At 33.9% G+C, this 26,949-nt stretch overlaps 3 protein-coding genes across 4 annotated transcripts in view; all 3 read left to right on the forward strand.

Moving 5' to 3' along the window:
• Nucleotides 1–820: 820 nt before the first annotated feature.
• LOC106756353 (structural maintenance of chromosomes protein 2-1) lies at nt 821–13,654 on the forward strand. Its single transcript, XM_014638744.2, has 20 exons — nt 821–1,138; nt 4,139–4,819; nt 4,954–5,097; nt 5,188–5,478; nt 5,573–5,758; nt 5,838–6,002; nt 6,094–6,153; nt 6,384–6,446; nt 6,594–6,685; nt 6,894–6,990; nt 9,009–9,125; nt 9,246–9,464; nt 10,387–10,527; nt 10,605–10,772; nt 10,850–11,034; nt 11,144–11,237; nt 11,314–11,402; nt 11,738–11,963; nt 12,771–12,845; nt 13,217–13,654. The coding sequence occupies exons 1-20, from the start codon at nt 821–823 to the stop codon at nt 13,334–13,336; spliced, it is 3,531 nt and encodes a 1,176-aa protein (XP_014494230.1). The 3' UTR covers nt 13,337–13,654.
• Nucleotides 13,655–14,492: 838 nt separating this feature from the next.
• On the forward strand, nt 14,493–16,634 carry LOC106755675 (ankyrin repeat-containing protein BDA1). Its single transcript, XM_014637867.2, has 2 exons — nt 14,493–15,122; nt 15,850–16,634. Exons 1-2 carry the CDS (start codon nt 14,523–14,525, stop codon nt 16,570–16,572), a joined length of 1,323 nt encoding a protein of 440 aa, XP_014493353.1. The 5' UTR covers nt 14,493–14,522; the 3' UTR covers nt 16,573–16,634.
• Nucleotides 16,635–23,668: 7,034 nt separating this feature from the next.
• The window catches only part of LOC106756630 (RNA-binding protein 28), an 8,454-nt gene continuing 5,173 nt past the window's right edge, over nt 23,669–26,949 (forward strand). The window contains exons 1-9 of one of the 2 annotated variants that reach the window (XM_014639129.2): nt 23,669–23,755; nt 23,851–24,008; nt 24,125–24,185; nt 24,367–24,403; nt 25,285–25,415; nt 25,560–25,655; nt 25,745–25,850; nt 26,071–26,204; nt 26,702–26,841. In XM_014639129.2, coding sequence (XP_014494615.1) covers nt 23,910–24,008; nt 24,125–24,185; nt 24,367–24,403; nt 25,285–25,415; nt 25,560–25,655; nt 25,745–25,850; nt 26,071–26,204; nt 26,702–26,841 — 804 coding nt within the window. In that variant the 5' untranslated portion in view covers nt 23,669–23,755; nt 23,851–23,909. The remainder of the gene's footprint in view (nt 23,756–23,850; nt 24,009–24,124; nt 24,186–24,366; nt 24,404–25,284; nt 25,416–25,559; nt 25,656–25,744; nt 25,851–26,070; nt 26,205–26,701; nt 26,842–26,949) is intronic. The other variant, XM_014639130.2, reaches the window with a different exon arrangement.

Genomic DNA, 26,949 nt, shown 5'->3' on the forward strand with positions numbered 1-26,949 from the left:
TATTTTAAATAAATGATGATATTTATGAGTGAAATTCTATTAAAAAACTCTATTTATAATTAAAATTTTTATTAATAAAATGATCAAGTACAATTATTAAAACCATTACAAGTCTTAAATTGTTTTCTCAAAATAATTATATTGCATTTTTATAATATATTTTAAAAATATTATGATATATTTAAAAAGAGAAATGAATACAAAAGCACTGTTTATAATCTTTTAACCTGTAATCGAATTTAAAGAATAATGTAAAAAGTTATCAATCTCATACAATTCAATAATTATAACAAATAAAAATAAAAAATTACACGTAAATTTATTTAACATAATCACGTGAATTTTAGGTCCACTTTTCTTATTTCTTGAAGTTTGGATCAACAAGAACAATAACAAAAGTAAAAGTAAAAGTAAAATATAAAAAACTAACAATTTAAGTATATACATATTTTCTATAATCAATTGTTTAATATACAAGTTTAACAACTTCTGCAACAACAGATAAATGAAAAGAAAAAAATATTTTACCATAATTTAAATTCGTTAATTATTAAATAAACAATTAAATTGATCTCATTATCACAATGAGTTGATAAAACCTAGAATAGCGAGATGGAGCCTCATTTTGAATTTCCCTAAATTTTCCCGCCTTTGATTTGCTATTCCCTTTGTCAGCTTCAACGCCCCCACCAAAGCAAAGCAAAATCCCCAAAAAACTCATTTTTATTATTCAAATTCAAATTTTTCGTTCTCTTCACTCTCTCTTCCTCCTTCAACCGAACACGCCTTGTCGCGTTTCGATCTGCGAACCCTTTTCGCCATGCACATCAAGGAGGTTTGCTTGGAAGGGTTCAAGTCATACGCTACGCGCACCGTGGTTCCGGGCTTCGACCCCTTCTTCAACGCCATCACTGGTTTGAACGGTTCAGGCAAATCGAACATTCTCGATTCCATCTGCTTCGTTCTTGGCATCACCAATTTGCAGCAGGTTAGGGCTTCCAACCTCCAGGAACTCGTCTACAAGCAGGGTCAGGCCGGAATCACCAAAGCCACTGTCTCCATCGTCTTCGACAACTCCGACCGGTCGCGAAGCCCTCTCGGTTACGAAGGCCATCCCGAGATCACAGTAACAAGACAGGTTCTCATTTCTTCTTCTTCTTGTTCCCAATTCTTGTTTTAATTTCGCTGTTCTCCGTTAAAAAACATAACTTTTTTTTTTCTGGTGAAGAGTATCACATTATGAATAAAAACTAGTCACTGGAAATAGAATTACTGTTAGGTGAATCATGTTTTAGGAATTATACCATTGATAAGGCTTAAATTAGGTAGAGTTGGTTGTGTTTAAGTCTCAAAGCTTGAGCCAAATTCTCTGATAATTTTACTCAAATCATTCACTAATGGGTCGTACCTGGTGTATTTTTAGTTATATTCTTTTGGGTTTATTTGCCAATGGTGTTTTTATTTCTCATTGAGGCTGTTTTGGGGGATCTTGACAAAAAAAATAGGAGATAATGGAAGTAAAGAGAAAATGACTTTTCTTTTTTAGCAATTGATGATAAATTACTAAATTCCTTCACTAGCAGGCTTCATATGATGTGTTTTCTCCTCGGTCTTGTCTCTTTCAGGTTCATTTGCTGAAGATGTTTTAGTTTTACGTTTTGTAGCTGTTTTTCAAAATTTATATATTTTAATTAAAGGGATAAAGGAAGTTAATGTAAAACAAGTTTTATTTTTAGCAGTTAATTATTTTAATTCTTAATATTTTTATTTATTTTTGGATAATGATGGCTTTGAAGTTATACTCAGTGTTACGAAATTCGGACCTATTGGGTAAACCGGGTATCGCGATGATATCTTTATTATAATATATAGCAAAGCAATGAGAAATTGATTTTTTGTGCCTCCATATACTTTAAAGAAACAAAAATATTAATAAAGATGGTTATTAATAAAGAGGGTTGTATAATAAATAGTGAATAATTACGTAAAGAGAAAATATTATTAAAGGTTGTTACATAAAAAAGTAGTGAGTTGAATTAGTTTTAACATAATTTATTTCTATTTTTTTGATAAACTAAATTATAAAATGTATTGCTATAAATTGTGTGTGTCTATGCTTTTGAATTTAGTTTTGAAGTTATGTTGTTTTTTTTTTTGAAGAATTTGTGTTGTTGTTAAGACTTCTATTTTGGATAGTCTGATACATAGTTTTCACTATGTTCAACATGATATCTAGAGCCTAAGATTTTTGTTATATAAAAATTGTTGTCGCTTATGTTATTGTCTAAGATTCTTTTATATAAAAGTTGTCGTCCCTTATGTCACTGCACCCGTCGACGTTGATGATTGTCTGAGGCATCACCCTGTGTCATTGCTACTATCAAGAGTTCTAGTTTTGATGGGCAACCTCACGGTTTTGATTGTCTTAGCTAAGTGACCACAATGATGTCATCATCAGAAATCCTATGTGCTTTCAGTGTCTTTTGAAGTTGTAGATTTGTCTAATTTTTTATCGTGCATAGTGGTGTGTCATGTCTCCTTTCAGATAGTGATTCAAAGGTCAATGTCGCTCTTTTTCCTCTTTCAGGTCTGTCGTGTGTGGTCGCACGTCCTGTTTCAAGCAACTATTCAAAGCATTGATGCTGCTTTTTTTCCTCTTTTCGGTGCCTTGATTGGAGAATTTTGAATTTTTATGGTTTCTCTCTTTTGTTCGTCTATTGCTTCTTTCGTTGCTGTCTCTTTTGATCTCTCTTCTGTCACTAGTGTGTTTGACTGGTTCATATATGTTTTTTCTTTCGTTGTAAAAATGAATTTTATTAGTTTATTTATAGCAATGGCAGTTCTTCAACAATGTCCTTTTTATCAACTGCATGTCAACAATGCATTCTACGACGATGATTTGCAAGGAGAGTCTTCTGGGTTGGTATTTTGTCTTTTATGTTGTCTTCGCAAATCATTAACAATTTGGTGTCACGTGAGTTCAGAAACAATTCACTAAGTTTTTATTGATTATATTAGTAACAAGATTGGTATATACGATTTGTATACATCGTGGAGTGTTAAACTAGTTTGTTATTATTCCTTATTTGTATTTTGGGTTTAACTCTTATTTCTTCTATTATAAATAGAGCATTTTATGTGTATATTCAACCCAAGGGATATTAATCTCATACATAGTTTTCACTATATTCAACAGATATTAACTACTTTGTGACGATGATGTTTTGAATTTTGAATTGCAGAATTATATTGTGTTGAATTTTTTTTATTACATATATTAGTTCTTTGTTATGATAAAAGTATGTTTAAATTTATGATAGATTTATCAAATTATGTGAAATATATATAATCTTTTTTAATGTAAACCGGTTAATAGATGACCAAATGATCATTGACTCTGTACCGGTTTCCACGGTTTCCACAACATTGGTTAGAATATAGGACCTCATTCTAATTTTCCAAATCCATTAACTCCAATTCCTAATTTTTTAGTTTTGTCTCTACATTTCCGGTTTATTTATCTCATGTTTTATGCTTAATTACATTTTTAGAGACTTTCTTTGGTTGAGAGGAAGAAGAGTGAGGGAATGGAGGGAATTTTGACAATTGAAATGATGCGATAATAGAATGGAAGTAAATAATTGAAATTTTGTTGATAATGATAAAATTTTCTCTCCTTTTTCGTTATTTTTATCTTCAGCTAAATTAATAAAAATGATAATGTTTTATCTGCGTTTTTTTTTGTTTCTTATGAAAACTTAACATTATGTTATTTGGCGACAGAGAATTATGGGTTCAGTTTAATAGTTGTTTGATTTTTTTTTTATGATAGTGATGACTTAAGTTATGTACGACCAACTTAACAATATTTTGTTGAAGTAAACTTAGCTTTAATGTTTAATAATTAACATAAAAAAGATTAAATTATAATTTAAAATGGAAAATTAATCTCTTTTTTTGGGGTTTTAAGTTTAGAAGCTTCTTGTATTGATTCACTGCGTTTACCTTTTAAGTTTCAAGTTGTTTTCTTGTTCTTGGGTTGAGTGGCAATTCCATTTTAAAAGAAAATTTTAACCATCAATGATTAACTGTATGCATTATCGTTGTTTATTGTGTTATGTATTGGGGTACAATGCAGATTGTGGTAGGGGGAAGGAACAAATATTTGATCAATGGGAAGCTTGCACAGCCTAGTCAAGTTCAGAACCTTTTTCATTCAGTGCAGCTAAATGTTAATAATCCACATTTCCTTATAATGCAAGGGCGGATCACTAAGGTTTTGAATATGAAACCGCCAGAGATATTGTCCATGCTTGAGGAAGCTGCAGGGACGAGAATGTACGAGACAAAGAAAGAGGCTGCTTTAAAAACACTTGAGAAGAAGCAGAGCAAGGTTGACGAGATTAACAATCTTCTTGATCAGGAAATACTGCCTGCTCTGGAGAAGTTAAGGAAAGAAAAGACACAGTACATGCAATGGGCTAATGGCAATGCTGAGTTAGATAGGCTGAGAAGGTTCTGTATTGCTTATGATTATGTTCAAGCGGAGAGGATTAAAGACAATGCTGCTTCGGAGGTGGAGGAAGTGAAAGGCAAGATAGCTGAGATTGATGATGCTGTTAAGACAAATCAGGTGGAAATAAAGGAAATGGAGGCCAAAATAGCTCAGTTGTCTGCTGAAAAGGAAGCTAGCATGGGTGGAGAAATGAAATCTCTCTCAGAGAAGGTAGATGCGCTTTCCCAGAATCTTGTGAGGGAAACGTCTGTATTAAATAACAAAGAAGACTCTTTGAGGAGTGAAGAAGCCAACCAAGCAAATGTATGTCAGTGACGTTCTGAATTCACTGTTTGCTCAATTTGAAGATTTTGTTGCCAATTCTTTGCTACTAATGTTTTGAGATATTTCTATTTTGTGAAGCTAATATTTGGTTTTTGAACCTTTTGTGTTTTAAGATTGTTAAAAACATTGAAGAGCTGAAGCAATCTGTAGATGAGAAGGAGTCTGCTGTTAAAAAGGCTGAAGAGGGGGCATCAGGTCTGAAAAATAAAGTTGAGGAGCTTACAAATAGTCTAGAGGAGCATGAAAAAGAATACCAGGTAACTGGTTTAAAGTTGTCTGGTTCTGTGATGTCAATCAGTGGGATTTCTCTTGGTGTTTATTTTATCCTGTTGCTCAAATTTTGACAGGGTGTTTTAGCCGGCAAAAGCAGTGGTAATGAGGAGAAGTGCTTGGAGGATCAACTAAGGGATGCAAAGGTAGCAGTCGGGAGTGCTGAGACTGAATTGAAACAACTGAAAGCCAAGATTAGCCATTGTGAGAAGGAACTGAAGGAAAAAACAAATCAATTAAAGTCAAAACGTGAAGAAGCTAATGCTGTCGTAAAAGAGCTCAACTCCAGACAAAAAGATGTGGAGAATATAAGAACTGAGTTGGAATCTCTCTCGTATAAAGAGGGTGAGATGGAGGATTTACAAAAGGTTAGATTGGTTTATCTTCTGCTAGTTTCTTTCCAATTTAAAAATGTTTATACAAGTCTTGTTTAAGTAAATTCTCTTGTACAATAACTTATAGGAGCGTACGACTGAGATGGACTGTGTGCAAAAGTGGAAGGATGAGATACGCAATCTTTCAGCTTACCTGGCGAATGTTGAATTTACTTACCGTGATCCTGTCAAGAACTTTGACAGGTCAAAGGTGAAAGGTGTTGTTGCAAAACTCATCAAAGTAAAGGATAGGTCCACAATGACTGCCCTAGAGGTTGGATATCGTGATAACTTTTACCTAAATTTATGAAAGAAAATTCTTAGGTTAAGCCCTGAGTTATTACCGTTTTCAGGTTACAGCTGGTGGGAAGTTGTATAATGTTGTTGTTGACACAGAAAATACTGGGAAGCAGCTACTACAAAATGGAAATCTTAGAAGAAGAGTGACAATTATACCTCTGAACAAAATACAATCCCATCCCGTTCCCTCAAGAGTTCAACAAGCTGCTGTTAGACTGGTTGGTCACTGGAATTTTTTACCTTTTAAATTACTTATGTACTTATTTTTTCGTCACTACAAGCTGAAGAATTTTTCCACTTCCATTTAAGGTGGGGAAGGGGAACGCTGAAGTGGCCCTTTCTTTGGTTGGTTATGAAGAAGAATTAAAGGTTTGCTCCTTGAATTGCAATTTATTTTTGTAATCATGCAGTGGTACCCACTACAACGTTACTGAGCATTTTCTATACCACTTGAAGGTTCTAATAATGTTTTCTATTTTTGTTTTTGCATATTATCTTGTTGGGTGTCTTGATCAGTGATTAGGAAATTTGATGCTCAGGTTTTGATTCATTTTTTTTAAACTACACATTTTCTAACTTAATTTTATGTTTGTTGCTAGAGTGCAATGGAATATGTATTTGGTTCAACCTTTGTTTGCAAAACCATTGATGCTGCAAAGGAGGTAACGAGTGATGGACCTTTTTTAATGTTCAGCTACAATTTGCATTAGATTTATGATGTGTACTGATTATGCCTTTTACAATCATACTCTTCTAATCTGCCACATGATCATCTCACTCTTACTCCCTTTCATTTTTGTTGGATGTAGGTGGCATTTAATAGGGACATTTACACAACAAGTGTCACTCTTGAAGGAGATATATTTCAACCAAGGGGTCTTCTGACTGGTGGAAGCAGGAAGTATGGTCCTATACCAGAATACACATTGTTTTCTGTTCAATAATACACTGATCAGTAAAGCATAATAGAATAGAGCTTTTGACAACCTTAAAGGAGTTATGTTTCTAGTAGTTGATGCAGCCACTTAGTTATTCAATGTTTGTATCTGATGTCATTTTAAGCAATTCAGTATACTTCTGGATATGTTGTGACGGATTTGTTGTAACAGGGGAAGTGGTGATCTTTTGGGACGACTTCATGCTTTGGCTGAGGCCGAGTCAAAACTTTCAGTGCATCAAAGAAGGTTGTCAGAGATCGAGGCAAAGGTAGACTCCGAAGACCCCCTTTTTCCAGAATTATATGGAAACTTTGAAAACATAGTAATAAGCGATTTTACATTGTATTTTGATATTTTCTTTTATTTTTCTGCTACTGAATTTGGAAGTTTAAATATAGGAATGATTAGCTTATACTTTATTTGGGTTGGGGGTCAATTACTTGAAGTAAAGATGCAGGTAGGTTTCCCTTTTGTTGCAATGAAAGCCACCTATTTGCTATAATTAATGGTGGGTACTGAAGATTATGTATATAATATTAGTAGGCATTACCATGTTTATTTTTTCTTAGAAAAATCACGAGAGTAGAGAAAAATACAAATAAAGCAGGGGTCAAACAAATCCTCCTTTAGAAAGAAAATATGAAAAAAAAGGCATTAATTAATTAAACCCCCCATATGTATATTAAAATCACTTCTAAAATGGTTACTAGTGTAGGGGTAGGTCAGGACCTTAAATTAAGTACAAAATTGTTATGTTCAAAAGGAAGGGTAATTTAAGTTTTCGGCCTAAAAAATTCTGGCATTTCACTTTAGGTAAAGCCGCTATGCACTGATTTTGGGGCATGTTGCCGAAGACCTCGTACCTTTTACTAGTCTAAAAAAAAGCATATGATAACTTGCTCTCTTTAGAGATTCAGTTTTCCTCAAGACATCATAAAGGTCTCAACTAAAAGTATCTAGCTAGGGTCGAATATACAAATAAATTGTTAATGTTTCACAACCAGAATAGCATAAAACACAAACATGAAACAATATTTTAGTGTATTATTGTGAGTATTTGCTAGATTTTGTTTATTAGCTTTGTTATGTACAGTTGTCCAACTAAGAGATTTCATGTTGTTGGGAACTCTGACTTTCTAATATATATCAGCGAGCCAACACTTGGAGAATTGGACTTTAAAAGGGCCAACACAATAATATTATCCAGTGGAATCGAAAGTCTGTGGGCTATAGGAAAAGAGAAAATGACCCTTTAGAGAGCTTTCAATTATAAGTAAAGTTTCAATTTCAACATGAAGAAAATTTCATAGAAATGGAAGAATTTTAACCTATGAAGCACAGACATGGCACATACACTTCGATACCTATAATCTGCAAGCATCATCATGAATTATTTAAATCGACAGTGGAGATTTTTGTATCCAAAATCATGTATCATGCATGCAAAATTTACTCAATTATAACAATTTGAACATATTGTTGCTTAGTACAAAAAAGGATGTAATCAATTCATCTAAAATCCAAAAAGTTAAAAGAGAATCTAATTCATTTAAAACATTCCTCCTCTTATTGATCATCGTTATTGAAAAAGACACTCTACAGCTCAGGTTCATCTAAAAGAAAATTTAAACAAAGAAGTGGAAACTCAATACAAGGTAAAGAGAAAACTTAAATGCGAAATAGACACTTCGTTTGTTTAAAGGAGAAATAGAAACTTACAACACAAGTTTCTGACTTTTCTGCTTTTAATGCTGTGTTGGACCCTCTTGGAAGTCACAGTTTTTTCTCTCTGTAATTCAACTCTTCGGCAAAGTGTTTGGCAAATGTTGATGTCATCGAAGAGCTATGTCCGTGCTTCACAGATTTTAGGAGAAATGTTGTGGTGAGAGGAAAAAGGATTTTGGTGGGGATAAGAATACATACTAGTTAGTTTGACATTGTTTCTGCTTAGCATCTGTTAGAAATGGAATTGATCCAAGATAATCCCAAAAATCGTGGGAGGATGGTTCCCCAAGCCTTATTAGTAGTATTTTGACCATGTTTACAGAGTTAGCAAGCAAACAACGTGGTGCGTATATGAATGGATCTGAGCACATTATGATTTTCTTTTTACTTCATAGTTTCTAGTACGCATTTGTTTTTGGTATTTATTACTTTTGATAATCTTGAAGCTTAGTCATTTTTTTTTCTCTAAGCTATTTTTTGAAAATGAGATCATTTTTTCAGATTTTTCACATAATTTTAATCTTATAAATCTTTGGTTTGTCGTTTTATCATGATATCCAGATCTCAAAGCTTCTTCCGCTTCAGAAAAAATTTATAGATCTCAAAGCACAATTAGAACTGAAGTCGTACGACCTTACATTGTTTCAGAGCAGAGCTGAGCAAAATGAGCATCATAAGGTTTTTATTTCTTTTTCTTTCTCTAAAATTGATCTTTGAAAAAACATTGCAGTTCCATGTAATTTTTAGTTATATTTTTCTGTTATTCACCACCAATCACCATCTCCTTTTTCTTTGTAGCTTGGAGAATTAGTGAAGAACATTGAGCAAGAGCTAAATGAAGCAAAATCGACAATCATGGACAAGCAACTTTTGTATGAGGACTGCGTCAAAACTGTTTCATCTCTTGAGAATTCAATAAAAGACCATGACAAAAACAGAGAAAGTAGACTAAAAGGATTGGAGAAAAAGATAAAATCTATAAAATCTCAAATGCAGTCATCTTTAAAAGATCTGAAGGTATGTTTGAAAATTAATTTTTAAATCATATGATTCCTTTAATTGATTTAGTACAACTCAATAAATACAAACCCTAGGATGAGGGTCAAGATAGTTAGTTGTACATGTAAAACTCCAGTTGTTATAATGAGTCAAAATCATGTTGGGAAAAAAGGTTGGGTTACCTGTGATGGTCTGCTGGATATTTTCATTATAACCGAGATGTAATGGAGCTTTTCATGAGCCAATATTTAACACTTACTGAAAGTAGTTTTCGTTCTTATTCCGTTCTCTTGAGAATGCTTTTCTATTGGCTTGCATATGTTCCCTTATTTGACAATACTGCGTTCAGTAATTGTTGAAAGTACCATAAACAAATTTCTATATCTTCTATGCGTTTTTGGCTAGATGTCCGCCCATTTCTGCCTGAGCAAATTTTGAATGAATAAAGTAGTATCTTAAGCAATATTGATATAGATTGTGGAATCGGGTAGTAGCTACAATGAAAGAAATCCTGTGCCCGATCTTAAGTTTAGAGTGGGTAATGCGGTTTGTAGCTTGTTGAAGAAAAAACACGGATACATTTTCAAAATATACAGCGCTCAGAGTTAATTATAACCTACATAAATAGTGTAACCAAGTAATATTGGTATAGAAGAAAGAAAATAGATGATAGAAATAAAAAAGATGAGTATAAATAGATGAAAATAAAGTGAAAGTTAAATGCGTTTAGTTGAAGAGAAATGGAAAAGAGATAAATAAATGGAACTGGGTGAGAAATAGTTCAGCTAATCCTACCATTTTTACAATTATTTACACCATATTTGTCCCCTCCCAAACACCAATTAATTTCCGTCTCCTCCCCCTCTAATTCTCTCTCATCAAATACTCCGTAAATAATCATTACAGTTTAAAAGTTAATTGGTTGCTTGCTGGTTTTTAGGGGCATGATAGTGAAAAGGAGAGACTTGTAATGGAAATGGAAGCTGTTATCCAGGAGAAAGCATCCCTGGAGAGTCAGTTAGCATCATTGGGAGCACTGATAAGCAATCTTACCTCCGATGTAGAGGAGCAAAAATCCAAAGTAAGTATTTGTATTTTTATGTTTATTAGATCTGTTTCTGTAGTGCAAGATTGTGTTCTCAACCCTATGTGCTATAGGTTGTTGCTGCACGGGAAAACCTTGATCAAGTTCAATCTGAGCTGAAATCAGTTAGCCTGAAAATGAAAGAACGTGATAAGGAAATCAGTGCTATCATTAAAGAGCAACAAAAACTTGAACATAAAATTACTGAGAGTAATCTAGAAAGGAAGAGGATGGAAAATGAGGTAATATTTTAACAGCTCTTGCCTGTAACACTTGAAATTGTGTGCTTAAAAATCATCTCTTTATTCTATTATTCCAGGTAAAACGAATGGAGATGGAACAGAAAGACTGCTCTGTCAGAGTAGATAAATTAATTGAGAAGCATGCTTGGATTGCTTCTGAAAAACAATTGTTTGGTAGAAGTGGGACAGATTATGATTTTTCTTCCTGTGATCCAAGTAAATCAAGGGAACAGCTTGAGAAGCTTCAGGCTGAGCAATCTGGGTCTGATGCTTTGAAACTCTACTATTATTGATTAACGTGCTTACTAAAATTATGTGTCCTAATTTACTGTAGTAACACTTTTTGTTTGCTATTGTTTTGCATGCTTAAGACTTGAGAAAAGGGTGAACAAGAAAGTGATGGCAATGTTTGAGAAGGCAGAGGACGAGTACAATGATTTGATGTCAAAAAAATATATAATTGAGGTGAATTTTAAATTTTTTTCACAATTTTTTAACTTTCTTGTGGAAGTGCTTATTCTTCTTTTCTTTTCTGGCCTAGAATGACAAGTCCAAAATCAAGAAGGTGATTGAAGAGCTAGATGAGAAGAAAAAGGAGACACTAAATGTTACCTGGATCAAAGTAAATAAGTGAGTTATTAATTGTTAGTATAATGTGAACCACTCTATCTATGTTTGTTGTATATATTAGCTTTTTGATAGTTGAGTTGGTTAACATGATATCAGATCCGTCGTAATAGTCAAGGGGTCAATCCAGTATAAAAAATTTTGGATAGTGATATTTTCATTCATCGCATTAAAAATAGGATCACAGGACGGAGAATAAATAAAGCTATAAAAGAAAGTCATATCCCTATCAAAGGAAATAAATGTTATGTATTCTGTTAAAATCAGATTGAGTTTCACCAAAAAATGATCCATTTAATACACTGGTTGAGTATCACGTTTTTATTTTTTTCATCCAGGGACTTTGGGTCTATCTTTTCTACACTATTACCGGGAACAATGGCTAAACTAGAACCTCCAGAAGGATGCAGCTTCCTTGACGGTCTTGAGGTTCGTGTTGCATTTGGAAGTGTGTGGAAGCAGTCGTTGTCTGAATTAAGTGGAGGTCAGCGATCGCTGCTTGCACTTTCTCTGATTCTGGCACTGCTTCTGTTCAAACCCGCTCCACTTTACATCCTTGACGAGGTATGTTTTTGTTTGTAATTTTTTTTTTTTAGAATGCCAGTTATCTTATTGTTACAATACTTACAATAGACTACATTGAATTCATGATAGTGAAATGCTGAAATCATATAAGTTCCCTCTATATATACACTGATGGCGTCCTACAAAAGACCTTAGGATCTGAGTTGTTGATGCATGCTTGGCACATAACATATCCTGAACAAACAGTTTTTTTTTTTTTCCTTTATGCATTTTGTGCATGCCTATATTAACAAAAAAAGATGTTTGTTTAAATGTTTGTATTTTTCTGTAAAATTCAGTGCTATTGATCCTTCCCCGTGTTAATGATGTTTCAGTTAGAACTTAGTGATATGTCAACCTCATAGGTGACATCCTAGAGCACTAACCTTTACTTTACTAATCATAATCCCACTAATTAGGAAAATATATTGTGAGACGATCAGAAAACATGGGAACTGATGTCAAGAGAAAATGACGAAAGCTAATTCCTAAAAAAATCTGAAGATATTGGATAATTTTGTAGATTATCGTATTATCATATATTCTAACACTCCTCTCAAGCCAAACCTTACAGTAAGATTACTACAGATAAACCCATTATCGAAAAATGTATAATTGAGACCATAGAGTGGAGAGAATGGGATGATTATCTGTTACTATTACCTTCAATTTAAGTATCGATGGGTTGTACTGGATGGTCTTATGTTCCATGCATTATCTTATTTCTCTACCATGGGAACTGTCTTTTTTATACAATTCAATCAATGATTGTGGTTGGGCCAAATGTTTCTTGTTTAATTCTTGCAGGTTGATGCCGCTCTTGATTTGAGCCACACACAAAACATAGGGAGAATGATAAAGACTCATTTTCCACACTCTCAGGTAGAGTAAAATTGTTGATGTTGTCGTGTGATTTCTTGCAATTCTGTCTCTCTAATTCTAAAAAATTAATTGCCAAGAATCTCTTGTTTCAGGTTATAAAAAATATTAAAAGAAAAACATAGACGTCTTGTCTTTTTCACATGTATGATCATGTGAATTTTTTAATGTCAACTTCTTTATTTTTCATAAAGAAGGATTTGTTATAAAATTCATCTAGTTTCAGAAGGCTTTTTTTTTTTCTTATCACCTTTTTCTTTTTACTAAAACAATTGAAAATATTTCAGATGTTACAAAATTTCTATAATTCACTCTCTTGTGGCTATTTCCTCATTTCCACTGACCTCATTTCTTTTGGTTACTTCGACTTGCAGTTTATTGTGGTTTCCTTGAAGGAAGGCATGTTCAATAACGCAAATGTTCTTTTCCGAACAAAATTTGTAGATGGTGTTTCAACTGTTCAGCGAACAGTTGCTTCTAAACAAAGCAAATGATGTATTTGCTTCATCTGTTACAAGTCTTGCGTTCATCTACAGGGAAAGCAGAAATGTAGGTAGTACTTGTAATTTAAGTGCTTATGTAATTTGAACATCAGTATAAGCAAATGATGTATTTGCTTCATCTGTTACAAGTCTTGTACTCATGTTCATCTTCAGGGAAAGCAGAAATGTAGGTAATACATGTAATTTAAATGCTTATGTAATTTGAACATCAGTGTAGGGTCTAGATGTGATTTAACTATGACTAAATGATACTCCTAATGTAATTAACTATTTAACAATGAAGATTGGGGTACCATGGATGTGCTTGAATCTGGATGATCTAATTTTGTGCAAGAGAGGAAGTATATAGAAATTAATGAGTTGAGTCTATCCAAAAGTAATGGTCTCATTTACTTTTTTTTCTTATTTTGAGTCTATATCAATATTATTTCTATTTTAATATGTTTATATTTAATACTTACAAAATTAAATATTACTTATTTTAGAAATAAACTTATAAAAATTAAATTTAATTAAATAAAATAAAATTATTAAAATTTTTATACACAGCGAGCAATCCATAAACCCGCAGGACGAAAAAAAAAAATCTAAATAAATTTTGAATGCTATGGGACCAACCCAATCCACTTTTTACGGATAAAATGAACGGCCATTAATTTTCTTGAACATTTTCAATGTCTTTTCTTTTATAATTTATTAATGAACTAAATAGAAAGAAAAAGCTACACCTACGACTATTTTAAGTAAGATTGTTTATTTGCGTTTTTAAATAAATTTATTATTGGTTACTCAAATTTTATTGATCATAATACAAATAGTGTCAGTTTAAATTATTAAATATTATATATATAAATTAAAATTTTCAGCTGAATTTTTAATATTTATTTTTAGTGTGTATGTGAGAGAGAGAGAGATATATATTTTGTTAAATATTGACTTCTTTTGCTAGCATAGTCTGTTTTCTAATAGTAAAATTATATAATTTTGGTGAAAATGTTAGTAGCACTTTCTAGGAAATTCGTTGGACAACCTATCCCTGCAAACATTATTTCGAGGTAATTAAGACTCTCTTCTTAGGAAACTTCATGTTCAAGTGTATAAGTAAACTCTTCTTCCATTAGTGTTTCCAAATACATGCATTATACAATCAAAGATTGAAAAGATCAAATTCTCAAAAATGAGTGATGTTCAAGAAAATGATACACTGAATACTCTTTATGAGGTTTCATTGAGAGGTAGTGTTTCTGAGTTAGAAACTCTGATTAGAAGAGACCCTCTTATCCTTCACAGAATTTCCTTAACAACATTCACTGAAACTCCTTTGCACATATCAGCTTTACTTGGTCACCTTGATTTCACAAAGTCCCTTCTGACTCACAAACCTCAACTTGCTCTTGAGACTGACCACTGCAAACGCACCCCTCTTCATCTGGCTTCTGCTGAAGGCCATGTAGAGATTGTTCATGTTTTGCTGCAGACATGTGAAGATGCATGCTTGATGACTGACCAAGATGGAAGGATTCCTCTTCATTATGCAGCTATGAGAGGAAGGACAGAGGTTGCAAGACAGTTGATTAGTGGAGCAAAGTCAGAATCTGTGATGGTGTTTGATGGATCAGGAAAAACTATGTTTCACCTTTGTGTCGAGCACAATCATTTGGAGACTTTGAAAACACTGGTGGAAGTTGGAAATGTCAGGGAGGATTTTCTAAACTGTGGAGACTTTCATCATGGAAATACCATTCTCCATTTGGCTGTTATGTTCAAGCAACTTGAGGTATGTTATTCCCTTTTTCTTCCATCAGCTAAATTATTAAACTTTTGATCTTATTTGCCCTTTATCTTCAAATTTTCACCATTTATTTCTTTAAATATAATACTTGTTTTCAACTTTTGGAACACCATTTTAAGGTTTTTTTCTTTTTCGAAAATAGACAAATTTGCCTTATATACTACAAGAATAGGTAAATTTTAAAAGAAAGTATAAAAATAGTTAAATTGTGTAGGTTTTACACATACAAAGAAATTGTACATCCTTAAATGACTTTAACGAATTGTAATCAATTACATGGTAATCGATTATATCAAAGACTTCAAGAATTCGTAATTGATTACTAATTCTTGTTAATTGATTACAATTCGTTGAAGTTGTCTAAAGGTACGGGACTTCCACTTTTTCAAATATGGCAGAGTTAAAGTTGTTTAGAGATGCACAACTTCTTCGTATAAAGGTCAAGTGAGATCCTTACAAACTGTTAATTTGCCAATTTTCGTAATTTTTTTAGAATTTGTCTATTTTGAGACAGATTTGCCTATTTTCGGAAAAAAAAATCATTGTAAGTTATCATTTGAAACCTGATGTTTTAACAAAGATGACACAAACATGGTGAGATTTGTGTGGAAAATAGTCCCCTATGTACTTGTCTTGGATTGACTTGATTTTTCATCACACTGAATAATCTTATTCACCAAACTTAATGAATATATGGTGTATGTTCTTATAGAGTGTAAGGTACTTGCTCTCAATATCCAAAATAAAAGAAGAAGCAAATATTGAGAACAAGATGGGTTACACTGCTTTGGACATGCTAGAGCATGTTCCAAAAGACATGAGAAGTCTTCAAATAAAACTCATGCTGATGGACGCCGGATTCAAGAAGAATGAAAATAACCAAGTTCATCATCCACCATCTGCATCAATCATAGATGTTCCTCCATCAAGGACACCGAATCCAAATGAAAAGTTTTGGATTAACTCTTTGAAGCGTGTGAACAAGGTCTTACAACATAAGAGTGGTAGGTTGGAAGAAATGAGAGGCATGTTGAGTTTGGTGTCTACAATGATCTCAACCGTCACCTTTGGTGTTGTGATCAATCCACCAGGTGGTAATATATCTATCGAGTCACTTCTATATGTACAATATAGAGAAATGTTGACTAGTTTCTTAACGATGAACACAATCTCTTTCATTGCATCACTTGGTGTCACTCTCTTACTTATAAGTGGAGTTCCCTTAAAGAATGAAATCACAATGGGACTGTTATCAGTAGGCACATGTGTCTGTCTCACATTTCTTGTGCTTACTTACATACATGCTGTGCCTTTGAACAAAAATATGTATTTTGGGGACACATTTTCTGTGTTGTTTTCTTGGCTTGGACTTGTTGGGACAATAGTTGTGTTTACCATAATTCGTGTAATTTCTAAGCTAGTGAAAGTTCTGTAGCATGGAGCAAAAGGTGGTTCACACCTTGTCTAGAACATCCTGTTTACAGTTTGAACGTGTTTTTAATCCATTCATCTTAAGATAAGTTTTTGTTATAAAGTTAGTGTTGTTTAGAGATTTGTCGATTAACCGGTGATTGATTCTTCGAAAATGTTTTTTTAACTTTTTACCATAGTTAATCTAATAATTTGTGATTGGTCTAATTCAAATATATGAACCAATAAAATAGCAATAGATAATTTATTATCAAAAAGTTAAGTTAACATATCATAATCCTTTATTGTTAAACGGTGGTGTACATGCTATATAAACAAAATAATTGTTGTAAAACAAACATTCTTTTCATTCAATATACACATACAATTTCTCTGTTTCTTCTTCTGTTTCTACTTCTCTCTATTCTGTTTCTACCTTTGTGTGTGGCTTGTTCTTGGGTTTCTTGTTTTTGTTTTAGCCAGTTCTAGTTGATAGGATTTGTGCATTAAAGGAAAGGGTATACTAATAGAATCATATGATATTTTACCACTTTTTAACAACAGGACACGTGTTACCATTTCATTCTTCTGTTTAAATTTATTTTAAAAGAAATATTTGACATGAACCAATCGTAAAGGTAATGATACTTTGACATCTAGAATTTGACAAATTTTTTACACCGCCACGTGTCAAATTCTGGATGGTCCACATGGTTTAAAAAAATAAAGATAAATGACATGGATTCACTTGTGGGAGGGGTCTGAAGAGGAGTAATTGAATTTCAGATTTCAAAATTGCATTCGAAAGGACAATGATGCAGAGAAAGTTTTAACACTCATACACGTTTTTACTGAAAATGAAAAATGAATTCTAATATACAAAAGAGGCGCTGCATGCCTTCATATATACATGCAGACTTATTAAACAGAAAACGAAATCCTAACTAACAACAGTACAAAACCAGATTTGAATTACTGAAAGCCATTACTCTCCCTTAATTCAAATCCCTAAGAGCTATAACTCCAATCTTCTGTCGCATAGTTTCAAACTTGTCAGTAGATAAAGCTTTTGTAAGAAGGTCTGCCTTTTGCTCCGAAGTTTTGCAATAGCACAGTTCAATTCTCCCTTTGTTCACAACGTCCCTCAAGAAGTGAAACTTTACTTCTATATGTTTGCTCCTGCCATGACTTACCGGGTTTCGAGCAAGGTTGATAGAAGAAGTATTGTCCATTTTTAACTCTATTGGTTTTCCAAATATCACCTTCAACTCAGTTAGCAGTTCATCAAACCAGATTCCTTGACAGGCTGCATAACACCCTGCAACATACTCTGCCTCACAGCTTGATAATGCCACAATTGGTTGCTTCTTTGATGACCATGAGACCGGTGCTCCATTATGAAATAAATGAAACCTGACGTGCTCTTCCGTTCTATAGTGTCTCCTCCATAGTCTGAATCACAAAATCCAGTAAGCTTCAAGCAGTCTTCCTTATTTCCATATGGGAACATCACTCCATAGTCCAATGTGCCTTTGATATATCTCAAAATGCGTTTTGCAGAATCCATACGGCTTTTCCTTGGTTGGCTCATAAAGCGACTTATCAAACCCACGCAAAAACCCAAGTCAGGTCGACTGTTACACAAAAACCTCAGGGACCCCACGATTTGCTTGAATTTTGTCTCATCTGCTTCTTCTTCAGTCTCGTCTTTTCTCAGCTTTATATTGGCTTCCAAAGGAGTTCGAGTGGCGTTGCATTGGTGCATCTGAAAACGTTCCAGAAGTTCTTTTGCATATTTCTGTTGATGCATGATGAGACCCTTCCTAGAGTGTACGAACTCCAGTCCAAGAAAGTAGCAAAGCTCTCCCAGGTCCGTCATATCAAAATCGTTTTTCAGCATTTCCTTGAGCTTGTTAATATCTTCAATCTGTGACCCTGTTACAAGAAGATCATCAACATATATACAAACAATCAAAGAATTACCTTCCGTAGAATGTTTCACATAGACTCCATGCTCTACTTTGCATTTCTGAAAGCCATGTTTGGTAAGTGATGAGTCAATTCTTTTAGGCTCTGGGTGCCTGACGCAATCCATATAGAGCTTTCTGTAATCTATATACTTTCTCCTCATTGTTTTTTTCCCTGAAACCAGGAGGTTGTTGTATATACACTTCCTCTTCTAATATTCCGTGGAGAAATGCGGACTTAACATCCAGCTGAAAAATCTGCCATCTTTGTGCACAAGCTATGGCAACAACTAATCGTATGGTTTCCAATCTCGCTACCGGTGCAAACACTTCATCAAAATCAACACCTTTCCTTTGCAGAAAACCTCTGGCAACCAGCCTTGCCTTGTACTTTGACACGGTTCCATCTGGGTTTAGCTTCTTCTTGAAAACCCACTTAACGCTGATACTGCGTTTGCCAGGTGGAAGATCTACCAACTTCCACGTGTTGTTCTTTTCTATAGACTTGAGCTCTTCTATCATAGCGTTTTTCCACACCGGCTGCCTTAAAGCATCTTCAACATTCACAGGCTCTGCTCCAGCCATCAAAGCAATGTGTATTAGACTTCCTTCATCGTCGATTGCAGAATCAGGATATACCTCATAATTTGAGAGTCTGGATGATCTCTGAGTTATTCTTCTAGTTCTTTGAGTTTCAATTGCGATATCGCTGTTAGTGTTGTCTTCAGTTCCAGAGGCACCTTCTGCTCTTACTTCTTCATGATCACTAGTAATTCCTTGTATCATAGTTTTCTTAGAACCCTCATGCATGAGATCCCAATTCCAGGCTTCCTTTTCCAAAATAACAACATCCCTGCTGATAACCATTTTCTGCTTGATGGGATCGTAAAGCTTGTAGGCTCCGGTGGGATGGTAACCTACAAACACCATCGGCGTACTCTTGTCTTCCAACTTGCTGCGTTTCTGGTCTGCAACGTGAACATAAGCCAATGATCCGAACACTCTTAAGTGTTTCACAGAGGGTACCTTTCCTGTCCATACCTCCAAAGGAACTTTCCTTTTAATGCGTTTAGTAGGACACCTGTTAAGGAGGTAAACAACTGTCGTCACCGCTTCAGCCCAGAGACTTCGTGGCAAACTCTTCTCCTTGAGAAGACACCTAGCAGTGTTCATGATTGTTCTGTTCCTGCGTTCCACAAGTGCGTTATGTTGTGGTGTATAAGGGGCAATGATTTCATGCGCTATGCCCTTTCCTTGACAGAATTCTTTGAAGGCGTGTGACGTAAATTCTCCTCCACCATCTATTCGTAAAACCTTCAAAGTTTTGCCACTCTCCCTCTCAACCTTTGCTACAAACTTCTTGAAAACCTCAAATGCTTCATTCTTTGTTTTAATCACTGACACCCAACTCATTCTACTAAATTCGTCTACAAAGACCATGAAATATCTATTTCCTGCCAACGATAATGTTTCAAGAGGACCACAGATGTCGGCATGCACAACATTCAAACACTCTGTCGATCTCATTTCTACCTCTGTCCGAAACGACTTTCTTGGTTGCTTACCTGCCAAACAAGATTTACATGTATCAATAGGTAAAGAAATACGTGACATACCTGACACCATATGCTTCTCTTTAAGTTTCTGCAAATCTTTGAAATTTAGATGGCCAAACCGCAGATGCCACATCTGGCTTTCTTCACTCGTCACAGTAGATAGGCATTGCATGTTTTCCACAGCATCAAGACACACCTGAAACGTTCCATTCTTTGAAATTCTGCTGGTCAAGATCAATCTGCCATTTTTATCGTATAATTTCACCTGGTCTTGATCACCCATGACCACTGTAAAACCCTTCTCAATAAGTTGTCCAATGCTCAAAAGGTTGCATTTCATGTTCGGCACATACAACACATTAGAAATTGTAGCTTTTGAACCATCACGTTTGTTGATAATAACATCACCCATGCCTTCAACCTTCAATGTACTGTCATCAGCAAATTTCACCTTGCTTTTCTTTGTGTCATCAAAATTGACCAACCATTCCTTATTGCAAGTCATATGATTCGAGCAACCCGAATCAAGGTACCAGTTTTTATTCTTTGTTTTCACGCATTCAATAGTGGTCATAACCATCAAGGTTAACGTTTCTTCATCCGAGTCTTCTTGAGCAATATGCGCCTCCTTCTCCTTGCTTGAAGGTTTACTTTGATTGGTCTTTTCTGGAAAACATTCAGAAGCAAAATGGCCAAATCTATGACAGTTAAAACATTCAATGTTCCTTTTATCTTTCTTTTTCTTCAAACCTTTCTTGTAATACTTTTTCTCTTTTGAGTCAGATGTTCTGCTTGAGTCAGATTTCTCATCTGGTTCTTCCATGTCTGCACCACTTCCATCTTTCTTCCATTTGCTGCTTCTCGGTTTTCCTTCCCATTTCTCGACTTTCTTTTTCTCTTCTTTTTTCACATGCTTAACTTTCAACGCTTGATCATCCCGTTTGGACTTTCTTTCACGTTTTCTCATTTCATAAGCCTCCAAGGAACTCTTAAGCTCCTCTATTTTGAGCTTTCCGACATCTCTTGATTCTTCAATGGCAACAACGATGTGATCAAACATCTCTAGCAACGATCTCATAATCTTCTCGTTGATCATGGTGTCTGTAACGTCTTCACCGCATGCTCTCATTTGATTTGCAATCATTATTATTTTGCTAAAGAAGTCACTTATCCTATCACCTTCTTCTAATTCCAGATGTTCGTACTGCCTTCTGAGAGCTTGAAGTCTTACCTTTTTAACCTTTTCTCCTCCAGAGTAACACTTTACCAGAATTCCCCATGCTTCCCTAGCTGTTTTCACGTTCTGAATCTTTTCAAAATGGGCGTCGTCCACGCACTGATGGATGATCAGCAACGCCTTATCATCCTTCTGTTTGAGCTCTTTTTTCTGGTCTTCTTTGCCAGCAAGATCGACCTCAGCTCCTTCAATTACGTCGCTGACACCTTGAACCCTGAACACCACGCGCATCTGGGTGCTCCAGCGATTCCAATTCTTCTCTGAAAGTATAGGAAACTGCAATGAAGAGAGATCAGCCATTCCTAGAACAAGAACCACCTTCTTGTCGTTCTTTTAGGAGACGCAGAGACTCCAAGAGGGAAAGAAAGAAACAACGTGCCTCAGGTTCTTAGAACCTGGCTCTGGATACCACTGTTGGAATTCAAAGGACAATGATGCAGAGAAAGTTTTAACACTCATACACGTTTTTACTGAAAATGAAAAATGAATTCTNATATACAAAAGAGGNGCTGCATGCCTTNATATATACATGCAGACTTATTAAACAGAAAACGAAATCCTAACTAACAACAGTACAAAACCAGATTTGAATTACTGAAAGCCATTAAGAACCAAAAACCTAGAGAGAGAAACTCTCCCTCCCAAGCGAGAAAAGCTTCTTCCCGTTTCCACCGTCAATCGCCCTTCAACGGCCACCGGAGGACCACCCAGAGACTCTCCCACTGATCAACGGTGGAAAGTGGTCAACCCCCGTCGTACCGTGCTTCTGTTATTTAATTGAACAAGGGTGTGAACTTTGAAACTGGCCTTGTTATTTAATTGAACAAACTTTTTTTAACACCTATTGGAATTATTGGATACAAAATGATGTTCATCCATTGATGTTTGTTGCGCAATGTGGAAGATTTGTTGATACAAACTACCACACATGCATGCGTTGTCAAAAAAAGAGTTGTTAAATTTTTTTTTTTCATACTAATATAAAAGAAAGGATTATGATATTTCAACAACTTTTTTACAACAGGACACGTGTCACCATTTGATTCGTCTGTTTGAATTTATTCTAAAAAAAATATTTGAAACGAATCTATCATAAACTACCACGTATACGTTGTCAAAAAAAGAGTTGTTAATGGAACTTTTTCCTAAAAGAAATTCACTCTTAAAAGAAAAACTATTGAATATCTAAATAAGAAAATATATATTTAACAACTTCTTTTGACAACTTTTTAACAACCATTTACGTGACAGCTTGTGATTGGTCTGTTTCAAATATACGAACCAATAAAATAGTGACACGTAATCTGTTGTCAAAAAATTATTAAAAAAATTGTTAAAATATCATGATTCATCTAAATATATGATACCAAGTCTCACTAATAATAAAAGTTGAACACTTGTAAAAAAAAAGAAGTCTTTTTAACAACTTTTTTTAACAACCTTTTTACAGATAACTTGTGATTGATTTATTTTAAATATTTTGATTGGTCTCTTTCAAATATACGAACAAATAATATAGTACCACATAATTTATTATCAAAAAATTGTTAAAAATAATTGATAAAATATCATTATTTCTGTTGTGGGTGACTAGGTCTTCTTCCAGTCGGTCCTGTACTCCACCTGTCCGATTGTTCGTGGATCTTTGAAAAGAATCTGATTTGAAAAAAAACCCTAAAAAGAATTTGGGCTTAGTCTAATTTTAAAACCGATTGAACAAAGACCCGCAGATACCTCTTATCTGCGGGTAATAAATACCCGAAATAGATTTCATCCGCAGATACCCGTGAAGACACGAGTTTTTTTTGTCATCCCTAATTAGACTTTGATATGAAAAAGCATTGCACCAGCCTATAAAATAATAAAAATATAGAATTATAAAAGTATAACACTGTAACTATAAAATTATAAAATAATAAATTTATAAGATTATATGATTATAAAAATTATAAAATCATAAAATTATGAAAATATAAAATTATAAATTAGGAAATAATAAAATAATAAGTACGTCAGTTAATAACCATATCACTTTACTAATAAAAAATTAAATACATTTTGTTCGATTGAACCTTCAATATTGTATAAAACTTTAATAAAAACTTAATTTAAAATTCTCAAATTTATTTAAAACATAATAAAACTTTTTTATTTGATTAAATACATGAAATATATAATTATTTTGCGGTTTATAATAAGTTTGGAAGAAAATATCATTTTAATGCAGTAATTAAATAACAGTAAATTAATGTAATTTTGTTTTGAATAATTAGAAAACCAAATATGTAATTAAACTTTTATAACGACGCAAATTTTACATTTTTTTTTTATTAAATAAGGGTTTTTCTTCTTCCACAAAACCCTGGTTTACTTGTTCAAAAGTTAGATTGCAAATTGCAACCCCTAACACAGACCCAGCTCAATACTGCACTCCTTTCTCTGCCTCAGGTGGCCGCAACGAAATCTTTTTCTATTTTTACATTTGGGTTTTCTATTGAATGAGGAATCCTTTATAATGCTGAATAAAAACCCATCCTTTACAGATACTAGAATTTTTTGGTGAGAAAGGAAGAAGAAGAAGAAAAAGAGGCTGTGAAGAGAGATGGGAAAGAAGAACAAAGTGAAGGAGAATGGAGGCAAAGAGCACTGCCCCTCTACACTTTTTGTCTCCAACTTACCCTATTCCTTTTCCAATTCTCAGGTATTCGTTACTTCCTCAGTTCTTCTCCTTTCATTTGTTTGTTTGTTAATTGGTTAATTATATATTTTTTATAATGCATCTGTTTAATATTTTGCAAAAAAAAAATGTAAAATCAGTTGGAGGAGACGTTCAGTGAGATTGGACCTGTGAGGCGTTGCTTTATGGTCACACAGAAAGGTAAGAGTTTAATAACTGAAGTATATTAGATGATGCATATAGATTATTTATGTGTGTCAATAGGTTCTACTATACTACTGGTAAAATAAAATTATGTATGTGGAGACTTAAGGCATAAGTGAGGTGTATAATTTTACTCTTTGTAATTTTAACATTGATTTCTTTGGTTAATGATCCACAGGGTCAGCGCAGCATCGTGGTTTCGGTTATGTCCAATTGTGAGTTTATATTTAACTTCCAATAGTTTAATTTGTTGTTATCACTGTCTTTGGTTCTCCTACCACTACCAGTTGTGAGCCTGCTCTGAATTTGTTCGGACGAGCTTCTTCATAAGAACTTCTAGGAGAGAAGAAAAAAATGAGACGGACTTCTTCATAAATGAAAATTAACTTATGGACAAGTTAAAAAATAAAAGTTTAGAGAAGACGAATGAAAGAGCTACTGCAAACTAGCTTATGTATAAAATAGTCTTAAATTTTGGAGGTATTCTTTGTTTTTTTCGTCTTCTAGAAGTTCTCATGAAAAAGTTTGTCCAAATAATAAGCTCTCTATGTCATGGCTTGATATTGAATTTCGGGCTTTAGCTTATATTATTGTGTTCTAGCTAGTTCTTTTGATGTGGTTTCATGCTTATGCTTTGGCCAAAAACTCATTCAACTAAAGCTATCAATAAATTTGAATACTCAGTAGTCAGTACCCAAGTGAAAGTTTCCCCTTTCTGGAAAATATCCTCTAACATGGATTGCAATATGCTCTTCAGCTATTGTATCTCATCAGTAAAACTCCATGATCCTGCCGCAAAGTTGCTAATAAAACTTAAAGCATCATGGTTTACGAAAATCACTCAAGAAGATAGCAATAGACAAACTTTATTCTGGATGTTTAAGTTGTGTAGTGCTTCAATAATACGAAACCTATCTTCTTTTGATGGTGACTGTGATATATAGCCGTGTTGTTGTTATTGGTAAATTAGTCCATAATCATAATTTATTATTGCTGTTTTTGTTTGAGATGTATTGTTCTTCTCTCTTACCTTTGTTAGAATCAGCATGTGTGACTTGGCTTTTCCCGGTTTGTAATTAATTGTTTCCATCTTCAGTGCTGTTGAGGAAGATGCCAATCGTGCTATTGAGCTGAAGAATGGTATGTCTGTTGAAGGCCGTAAAATTGGAGTGAAGCATGCAATGCCTCGTCCAACTCGTGAGAAACGAAATTCAAAACCAAATAAAGGTTGATGGTAACTCTATAATTGTGGTTCAGCATGCTGTGATATCTTCATATTCCACCTTGTTTGAAAAGACAAGGAAACTAATTTAACCTTGTTAATCCTTTTATTCCTTTGTTTTCTCTTCCCTCTCTTTTGTAATGTAATAGCTGGAACACCAGATGATCTTGTGAAACCAAAAGGTGATGATGTAAACGACAGTAAATCATCTGGAACAGAGAAGCATGTTTCAGTTTTGAAGGAAGGTTGTCAATTTGTTTTTATGATTATTTTATAATTTGCTAATTTATAATTCTCCCCTTGTCTTATATTTTCTTTTATTTTTCTTTTCTAGAAGTACAAGTCACAAGTAAACAAAAAAAAAAGAACCCAATGGAAACGAAAAAATCAGCTCTTTGTAATGATGTCGCAGATGATGGTGGTTGCTCAGAAAAACAGAGGTATTATCTGTTTTTCCCTGCAATTGTTTTTAATCCAACCTTTTTAAATCAGCTAGTTTCGATAGAGATAAAAGATGAATCCAGGAAGTTGATTTTAGAATGAACGTGATTAAATGGAAATGACTAATTGGATTACCTGATTCCAACTTACTGATGCTTCTTATGTTTGAATTGTCTTGTTCCTAAAATGCTTGTTTCTTGTATATTTTTATTTTGACAGGGTTTCTAGAACTGTTATATTTGGTGGCCTCAAGGATTCTGATATGGCTGAAGAAGTTCACAGCCAAGCCAGAGAGATTGGCACTGTGTGTTCCATTAACTACCCTCTTTCAAGAAAAGATCTTGAGAAACATGGTAACTGGATTTTTATCTTTTCTGCTAATGATATATAATGCAGATGGTATATGTTTTTATGTTTATCTAATACTGCGTGACATGTCTATTATGTTCTATGTGATATAAAAAGATCTTCAACGTTTTTCTTTTTATTGAATAAAACAGGTCGCATTCATGTTCTTTGCAAGTAATATTTTAGCTGCTTTATACTTTGTGTAAAGTCATTTTGTGGTTTGTGTGAGAGCTGATTCTTATTAGGTTTGCTGCTGTCTCGTACTGCCTTTATCGCATGGTTAATGGTCATTATTATTGTTTTAATGCCAAACCCTTTTCACATTTTGAACAAATGTTAGTTGTATTTTGTCTCATGTAATCTTATCGAGCACAGATATGGATGTTGAAATTTATTCTTCCACTGAAATTGTCAATTCAACAAGATTAAATACATTACATCACTTATTCAAAGATTCTTTATATTTCTTGGTATTGTGGAATTCACTTTGGAAATTTTTCAGGTCTCATGCAAGATGGCTGTACCATGGATGCCTCGTCTATACTTTATACAAGTGTAAAATCAGCTCGACTTTCTGTTGCAATGTTGCACAAAAAAGTGATAAGAGGAGAAACAATTTGGGCCCGCCAATTGGGTGGAGAGGTAAAGTACTTGCCATAGAACTCAACAGAGTTACAATATCATCAGATCCAGTAAAACATATATATATATATACATATACATATATATATATATACATATATATATATA

Source organism: Vigna radiata, chromosome 2 (genome assembly GCF_000741045.1).
Source record: "Vigna radiata var. radiata cultivar VC1973A chromosome 2, Vradiata_ver6, whole genome shotgun sequence".
Classification (NCBI taxonomy): Eukaryota; Viridiplantae; Streptophyta; class Magnoliopsida; order Fabales; family Fabaceae; genus Vigna; species Vigna radiata.

Coding starts and splice junctions, on each gene's coding strand:
- LOC106756353 (XM_014638744.2), top strand. CDS start 821: ATGCACATCAAGGAGGTTTGCTTGGAAGGGTTCAAGTCATACGCTACG. Junction 10,528..10,604: donor TAGAGGAGCAAAAATCCAAA/GTAAGTATTTGT, acceptor TATGTGCTATAG/GTTGTTGCTGCACGGGAAAA. Junction 11,035..11,143: donor CTTCAGGCTGAGCAATCTGG/GTCTGATGCTTT, acceptor TGCATGCTTAAG/ACTTGAGAAAAGGGTGAACA.
- LOC106755675 (XM_014637867.2), top strand. CDS start 14,523: ATGAGTGATGTTCAAGAAAATGATACACTGAATACTCTTTATGAGGTT. Junction 15,123..15,849: donor TTATGTTCAAGCAACTTGAG/GTATGTTATTCC, acceptor ATGTTCTTATAG/AGTGTAAGGTACTTGCTCTC.